The following is an 8,369-nucleotide window of genomic DNA, read 5'->3' as shown; positions in this document are numbered from 1 at the left end:
GGGAGCCCTGTGATGGAGCAGGGAGCCCCCAACCTGCCCTGGGGTCACACTGACCCCGTCCTCTGGATTTTAGCCCATCTCATCCATCCCACAGCCCTGGGACACCCAGCATGGGGCTGAGCCTGCACCCACCTTGCAATGACTGGGGGCTGCCAAAACCGCTCGATGTTTCACCCTGGCCTGATCCAGGCACTGCAGTTTGGGGTACGGAGAGGGACCCTGCAGCTGCCTGGGGATAACCCGGCTCTGGGGGTGCTGCTGCCACCCCAGTAAGTGGTTGTAGTGACACTTTGCTGAGTGGGGTGTGCAACCAGGGCTCCAGCGCGATGGTCTCACCTCAAGGCAGCGGTTGGGGGCTGGAAGTGATGGAGGGGACACAGCAAACCCCAGCTCAGCGGCTGCAATCGAACCCCAAACCTCTCCCTTCCAAAAACCATGACCAGTCTGGCCCAGGAGGTCCCACACGTGGCCGGGGTGAGCTCGGACTCTCCCGGTGCTGAGGTTGGGACAGGTAGGAGCTCAGCAGAAAGCCTGTTCCCACCCCCCAGGGATGTGCCCCAATTGGGGTGAGTAATCCTGGCCCTTCGCCCCGGCCGGTTGCTCAACGGGAGCGACAGGAGCCAGGCTGTCACCTCCCTCAGCCCCGGGAGCCGCGGCGAGGCCGTCCCCTCCCAGCTGCCGTCCCCTCCCAGCGTGGGGACGTGTGGGGGCAGGAGCCCCTGGATTTCACACGGGGGTCCCAAGCCATCCCAGAGCCATTTTCTGCTTGGACCTGACCGGGTGCAGTGAGCACGGTCCCTGTGGGACCCAATTCAGCCCCTGCTTCCCAAACCCGGGCTGTGCAGAGCCCCTTGGTGTGTAAACGCTGCATTTTCCAGGCTGCAGTGCTTTCAGACCTCAGCATTTCTTGGCTTGGCCACGGCAGAGGTTCCCTGAGCAGTTTCTGCCCCCTTTGGTTCCCATTTTCCCCAGCACTGGCAGGGCTGGGCTGCAGATATGGATATTAAAATAAAAAAGCCAAACAGCCACGACAGCTTTGCTGGCTCTTGCATAACTCCAGCTTGACCTGACAGTACCCTCTTTAAGCCACCAAATCACTCCAAAAAACCCACCAAAAAAGCGCTGCCATCAGCAGTCCTGGCTCCCCAGGGAGGTCCTGGGTGTCTGGAGGTCACCTACAAGAGGGAGGATTTGGGGACCTGCAGACCTGTCAGCCTGACCTTGGTGCTGGGGAAGCTAATGGAGCAAATCATCCCCAGTGCCACAGACAGGACAACCCGGGACCAGCCCCAGTCAGCGCTGGTTTCTGAAAGGCAGGTCCTGCTTGACTGACCTGATCTTCTACGACACGGTGACCTGCGGATGAGGGAAAGGCTGCGGATGGTGCCTACCCAGGCTCGAGGAAAGCTTTCGACATCGTTTTCCTGGAGAAACCGGCAGCTCGTGGCTTGGATGGGTGCATTTGAATTGGTGGGGTGGCCAAGCCCAAAGAGCGGTGGGGAATGGGGTTCAGTCCCACACAAGTGGTGTCCCCAGGGCTCAGCGTTGGGGCCAGGTCTGTTCAATCTCCTCATCACTGATCTGGATGAGGGGATTGAGAGCACCCCCCAGTTTGAGGACCACACCAAGCTGGGTGGGAACTGGAGCACATCCAGAGGAGCTGGGGAGGGGTCTGGAGCACACGAATGATGGGGAGCGGCTGGGGCTTCAGCCTGGAGAAGATGAGGTGAGGGAAGACCTTATCACCCTGTATAACCACCTGAAACAAGCGATAGGACAAAAGGAAACAGCCTCAAGTTGCACCAGGGGAGGGATAGACTGGGTATTAGGAAGGATTTCCTCACCAAAAAGGTCACCAGGCCCTGGAACAAGCAGGAAAATTCAGTTTTAATTCCCCACAGTGCGTTAGGGCCCTTCCTAAACAAGACCCCGCTCACATTGCGACTCGCTGAGTTGCAGTCGCTCTGCCAAGGGCCAAGCTGTCCCGGGAGAAAGAAACATCTCATTTTATGCAAGGTCTTGGGCAAGACGCGCTGCTGAGTCTGCAGGCTGAGCTGGGAGTCTCGCCCGCTCCCATCCTACGTGCGGCTGCGTGAGATGCCAGGAGGTGCTCGGAGGGCTGCTCGGTGTGGACACCCCGCTTTCCAGCACCTCCACCTTCCCAATTCACCCCACTGACAGACCCCGGCTGCTGTCTGCAGTGGGGATGCAGAACAGGAGCACACGAGGCTGGGGGCTGCTGCTGTCGCCATCAGGAGCTGCAGCCGGATGGAAAAAGAGAGGAAAACCCCAGGATTTGGGATCTGGAGAAAGGAAAGGTGGGTGAGGGCAGACCTGCTGGGAAAGGCCCTACATGCAAACGATGCGCCCCAACCTGAGTGAGTCACACAGGGTCTTTCTTCATCAAAAGCCTGCAAAAGCCGAGCTTGCAGTTTGCGCGTCGCTCACCAGCCCCGCGCTGAGCACACAGGAGTGACCTCCTTTCCCGTCCCACGAGCTCTTCCTCGCTCCCTGCAGGGAACGCTCTGTCTGCGCTCAGGCAGATCAGAGAGGAGCGCGACGGCGCGAACACGGAGCCTTCCTGCAAAGCACACAGCGCGGCAGCTCCCGGGACGCTCCCACCAGAGGCTTTTTAGCCCCGGGCCTCGCAGCAGCACTCTTGGTTTGATTTATTCAGGTTCAGCAAACTCACAAGATGAAAGCGAGACGGAGGAGTGTTTTATTAAGAAAGAGTCATTATTTCAAAAAAAGAAAAACAACCCTCTCTCTGCCCTTCCTGAGACAGTGGAGGCTCCTTCGCCTGGGTACACAGAGCACGAGGCCCGTGCACGCTCCTCCCATGCATTAAACCCAGAACTTTGGTCTCAAACTGATTTTTCTGGCTCTGTCTTGGTCATGATGGGGAGGAGGAGACTTGGCAAAGGTCAGTCTCCTCCACCTTGCTTTTCTCTCGCTAACCATGCCTTCACCCGGCTGAATCTCTCATTCCTAAGGAAAGACCCCGCTCGCCTTGTGCTCAACCGTCGCCTCTCTGCAAAAACGCTGCTGGGCAGCAGGGCTGAAGCCCAAGAGGTCAAACCCTGGCAGAGAGAGAAAGTCCAGAGCTCTGCCTGCGACGGCTTTCACTTGGGCTGAGTCACACAACGCGGAGATCCCTTAAGCTCCCGGTCGGAAAAGGAGAGGTGTGAAAACCGAGAGCAGCTGTGGAAGAAGTGGGTGTGTTACAGATCCATCACTTCTTCTTCCACGGCTTTGTCCTGAGATTGCACATACCTCTCCTGCACTGCCAGCGTGCTGATAACGCAGTAATTAAGGAAAACAAGGGGCTGGGCTCAAACACTCCCTTCTGCAAGGAGCTCTTCACTTTCTCAGCGAGGAACCAGCCCCACATTAGCCCGGAGGCTGGCAGGAAGGCGGCAGCGCTGGCAGCAGCACCCATCACCTGAGTTATTCCTGGCTCTGGCTGATCCCAGGGCTGACGAGCGCAGGAGAATCCCTTGTACGGTTTGGATGAGGTGGAACGGAGCAGTTCAAGTGCGAGAGAGAGAGGAGAGTTGTCAAAAAGATCCCTCCCACATTCACAGTTATCAAGTAGCAACAAATGCGGTGGCTTTGGTGTGGACAAGCGACTGCCAAGGTCGGGGCTGAGCCCTGCGGAGTCGCTGCACGGGTATCACCAAACAGCATCAGATGTTGGGAACAACCTGGGCCTGCAAACGCCAGCCCCACCCTGCCCCAAGCCTCCCTTCCCCAAGGGAGGAGAAATGACAACTCAACCCAGCAGAGGACGGGAGGAGAAGGATACGAAGTGAAGTGGAAATCGGCTCCCACCGCTGCCGACATCAGAGCCTCCAGGCTCCTGTGCTCCTGGTCCCCGAAGGAGCAGCCGTTGGCTTTGTCCACCGCCTGCATCACCTGCCGCATGCTCTCCTTGTCCTGCAGCGGAGGGAGGTGACACATGGGGAATCCGGTCCTTCCCCGGAGTCAAGAGCTCGCCATGGCTTCACCACCGATTTTCTCTGAGGCTTTGGGCCACCACACGGCACCCAACACCCCAAGGATGCCACTGGTGTCCCCGAGCCCAGAGGGGCCACAGGACACGGGGACACCCACTGTGGAGGTCAAATACGTATGGGGCTGACCCCCTGCTCCCTCTCACCCCCTTTCATCACCTCATCTCAGCCATCTGCCTTACCTGACACTTCTGCAAACCACCAGCTCAACGTTTTCAGCCCTTCCTCCCCAACGTATTCCTCCCAGTCTCCTATCTATTTTCTGTATTTCCCCAATTTAACAATATTTTAGATAATACTTTGCCCAGATTTGAAACGCAGGCACAGAAGAGCGGAATGAAGGGGGACTCCTCCAGGACACAAGGCCCACGCAGCCCCAGACTCATGAGCCTTCTCCTTCCCCTTTCTCCTTCCCCATTTCCCCTTCCCCTTCCCCATTTCCCTTTCTCCTTCCCCCTTCCCATTTCCCTTTCTCCTTCCCCCTTCCCATTTCCCTTTCTCCTTCCCCCTTCCCATTTCCCTTTCTCCTTCCCCCTTCCCATTTCCCTTTCTCCTTCCCCTTTCCCATTTCCCTTTCTCCTTCCCCTTTCCCATTTCCCTTTCTCCTTCCCCTTTCCCATTTCCCTTTCTCCTTCCCCTTTCCCATTTCCCTTTCTCCTTCCCCTTTCCCCTTCTGCTTCTCCTTCCCCATTTCCCCTTCTCCTTCTCCTTCCCCATTTCCCCTTCTCCTTTCCCCACACCATTTCCAAGTCTGGGTGGGTTGCACTGCCCTCTTCCCTCCCCAGTCTCTTCCCAGCTGAGGTTTGCAGCCCTCATGGCTCTAAGCAAGCGTAACCCAAAAGGTGCTGAGGACGTATCCAACCCTCCCCATTGCCTCTGCCCCCCTCCTCCTCACCTGGACGTTGAGCGGAATGAAGGACACCAGGCTGTAATCCTCGATCACCTCCACCAGCTTCTCGTTGAGGCGGTGGTAATTCCTGAAGAAGGGGTCGGAAGCCAAATGGTCAAGGAGGTAAGAGAGATCCAGGACCTCTGTGTAATAATCCAGGTTGAAAGCTGCAGGGAAACATCAAGATCCAAAGGCAATGTGTAAACACTGGGGCAAGGGACATGCCACAAAGAAGCCACTGAGACTTGCACCAGTTTCCCCACCGTCTCCCAGTCACGCATCCCGAGCAGCAAATCCACATCCGACTCCCCAGCCCAATTCCTCTCACAAAGGCTCTCACCCAGCTTGCCGTACTGCTCGATCAGGTCCATCTTGGAGAGGACGTTGACGTGGGGCAGCTCCACGTGCAGCATGGTGGAGAGCGAGGTGCAGAGGACAGAGATGAACTTGCCGGGGTCCGTGCAGTAATGAGAATCCACCAAATGCACCGCGGCCAGCTGGGCAAAGCACAGAGGGACAGCACAAGGTCAGAGCTGGGACGGCTCCACCCGCTTGGTTTTGGGACAGTGGCTACAGGACAATCTGTTGTGACCTGACTATAGACTCCCACATAGGGAAGGTTACCCCCTATAAGCTCCTGTATAGAAAACAGCCTCATATACGAGCACATGTACATATATAATGGATACAGCACCATGTTCACACCCATGGATCACCTGGGGGATTTGGGATCAGGGTGCTGGGGCACAGAAAGGGCTGTGGGGAGGTTTATAGGGGTGCTGAGAGACACCAAAACCTGCAACTGCTCGCCCTTTTCTCAGGGCTTTCTTTGCAGGTGAGGTTTCCACACTTGTCTGAACTCCGCAGGGGTTTTTTTGGGGGGTAAATCCTCCACTTGGCTGCCTCCACATTTCCACCTTCCCCACAGGAGCGCTCACGAGCAGTAACTGCAGCGTGCCGTGCTCTGCTTGGGAGAGCCAATTGTCATGTGGTTGGAAATGATAATTAAGAATTAAATTAACGAGCAGTTTGATGTCCCGTGTTTCACGCAGCTGTGACAACGTGGGGCGAGAGCTCTGTTAAGTTACACAACGTTACTCCAAGTCAGGGCTCTGCAGTCAGGCGTGAGTCACAGCTGTGCTTCTGCAGCAAAAAAAAAAGCCAGTTTAAAGCAGATGTAAGCAACCAAGAGAGCATCAGAACAGCAGCGTAGCTATCCCTTTAGTAACTACAACTTCAGCTACATTTATTTGAATCAAAATAACCCTCAATGTGCAGATTCCCGGCGACGTTCCCAAGCAAACGAACTCGCCCTTCTTGCTCGCGCCGTGCCCGCTCTGCGCATTCATGGTTTGGCCCGCCTGCAAACCAAGTGCAACGCAAGCAAGTTCGCTCGGTTACCGGCCTCTTCTCACCTGCGCTGCCCCATTTGCATCTCCCATTGTGCAAGCAAGCCCAGAGCACGTACTGCAGCCTGCAGCGCGACCCGGGAGAGCCAGGTCGGGCCTGAGACGCCGCCTGGGTTTCTCACGGCGCAGCGCAAAGGCTCCCTTGCCCAAAACTGAGCACCCACCTGGATAAAACACATGGGGTCCACAGACAGGACCCTGTGCACAGCAAGGAGGAAGGAATGCACATTTCTGTTCAGGATAATCCCAGTGAACAAGCTACTCTTTTGCCAATCTCCCATAAAATTTAGCGTCAGGAGGAAGGAGCCAGGCTCTGCTCTGGGATGGCCAATGCCAGGACAAGGGGCAATGGTCCCAAGCTGGAGCACAGGAGGTTCAAGCTGAAGATGAGGACAAAGTTTGTCAGTGTGAGGGTGGCAGAGCATGGCCCAGGCTGCCCAGAGAGGTTGTGGAGTCTCCTTGTGTGGAGACACCCAAAGCCCTGGCCGTGTTCCTGTGTGACTGCTCTGGTGATCCTGCTGTGGCAGGGGTTGCACTGGGGGAGCTTTCCAGGTCCCTTCCAACTCCTCATATCCTGTGATTCTGTGAAAATTCTCCTCCTTCCCTCATAAAGCCATTTCACATGAAAGAGCAAAGGGGTTAGAAAAGAAAACAGTCATCAGTACCCAGAACCACAATAAAAGCACGCAGCGTGCAGCCTCTGAGCCCCTTGCACGAGACCGTGGTGAGCCAGGCGCTGATCCCCGCTCCAAACCTACCCTGAAATTCCACTTGGCCAACTGCGCGAAGACGTTCTTCAGGGCATCGTGGTGGGTGTAGAGCTCCACCTGCCCCGGGCAGTCAAACAAGTAGTAGTGACCCCTGAAAGCGGCCAGCTTGTCCTGCAGCCAGTCGAAATTGGCCTCCAGGTACTCCATGCAGTAGATCAACCCCCCGTTGGGGCCCAGCTTCAAGTTCTCCATCACGTCGGGCAGGGTGATGAGCTCGGCGATGTCCACGCCGCACTGGTAGGGCATCACCTCGTTGGCAGGGTCCAGGTTCACCACCGTCACCTTGCGCCCGATCCTGCCCATGAACTCCTGCATGCCGTGGCAGTACGTCGTCTTCCCGGAGCCCGGAGGCCCGATCACCACCTGGCCAAAGGCCAGCGAGCTCCCCTTGCTGCCCTCAGACATGTCGGCTCATTTCCTCCTCCTTCTGTCGACTGAGAAAGAAAAAGTTTCCATTTACCATTTGATTTGCATTTACACGAGTGCGATCTGTTGGATTTCACACCCAGGAAGCGGGTGGAGATGAAGGGAAAGTGCTGTTGAGTAATTGCTGCCTCCCATCGCTCCCTGCACGGCTGAGCCCCACACCAGGGTTGATGTTACCCCGTTATCACAGAATCACAGAATCCCAGACTGTCAGGGATTGGAAGGGACCTCCAAAGCTCATCCAGTCCAATCCCCCTGCCGGAGCAGGAACACCAGATGAGGTTACACAGGAAGGCGTCCAGGCGGGTTTTGAATGTCTGCAGAGAAGGAGACTCCACAACCTCTCTGGGCAGCCTGGGCCAGGGCTCTGTCACCCTCACTGAGAAGAAGTTTCTTCTCCAATTGAAGTGGAACCTCCTGTGTTCCAGTTTGTGTCCGTTACCCCTTGTCCTATCATTGTCACTGAGAAGAGCCTGGCTCCATCCTCGTGACACTCACCCTTTAAATATTGATAAACATGAATGAGGTCTCCCCTCAGTCTCCTCTTTTGCAAACTAAAGAGCCCCAGCTCCCTCAGCCGCTCCGCAGAAGGGAGATGCTCCACTCCCTCCATCATCTTTGTAGCCCTACGCTGGTTGAACTGAGGGCTCCAGAACTGGACACAATATTCCAGATGCGGTCTCACCAGGGCAGAGTAGAGGGGGAGGAGAACCTCTCTTAGAGGGGGAGGAGAACCTCTCTTATCCCCCAGCCGGCAATGCCACGGCTGCAAACAGGCCCAAACCCCACAGAGACCCCTGGGGCTGTGCCTGTGGGACACAGGTCCCTACTCTTGCCCATCTGTGGGGAGAGTTTTACCCAA

General features: G+C 56.4%; 1 protein-coding gene across 1 annotated transcript; it reads right to left on the bottom strand.

The window, feature by feature from the left end:
* Positions 1 to 3,069: 3,069 nt before the first annotated feature.
* Positions 3,070 to 7,526, bottom strand: GPN2 (GPN-loop GTPase 2). The gene is made up of 5 exons (XM_010181465.1): positions 7,070 to 7,526; positions 5,243 to 5,399; positions 4,909 to 5,069; positions 3,806 to 3,936; positions 3,070 to 3,294 (listed from the first exon to the last, which is right to left on the bottom strand). The coding sequence occupies exons 1-5, from the start codon at positions 7,484 to 7,486 to the stop codon at positions 3,222 to 3,224; spliced, it is 939 nt and encodes a 312-aa protein (XP_010179767.1). The 5' UTR covers positions 7,487 to 7,526; the 3' UTR covers positions 3,070 to 3,221.
* Between the last annotated feature and the right edge of the window lie 843 nt (positions 7,527 to 8,369).

Source organism: Mesitornis unicolor, unplaced genomic scaffold (assembly GCF_000695765.1).
Source record: "Mesitornis unicolor isolate BGI_N332 unplaced genomic scaffold, ASM69576v1 scaffold14313, whole genome shotgun sequence".
In the NCBI taxonomy this organism is placed as follows: Eukaryota; Metazoa; Chordata; class Aves; order Mesitornithiformes; family Mesitornithidae; genus Mesitornis; species Mesitornis unicolor.
The sequence above is the reverse complement of the archived record's forward strand: the minus strand, read 5'-3'. Positions and strand labels throughout refer to the sequence as shown.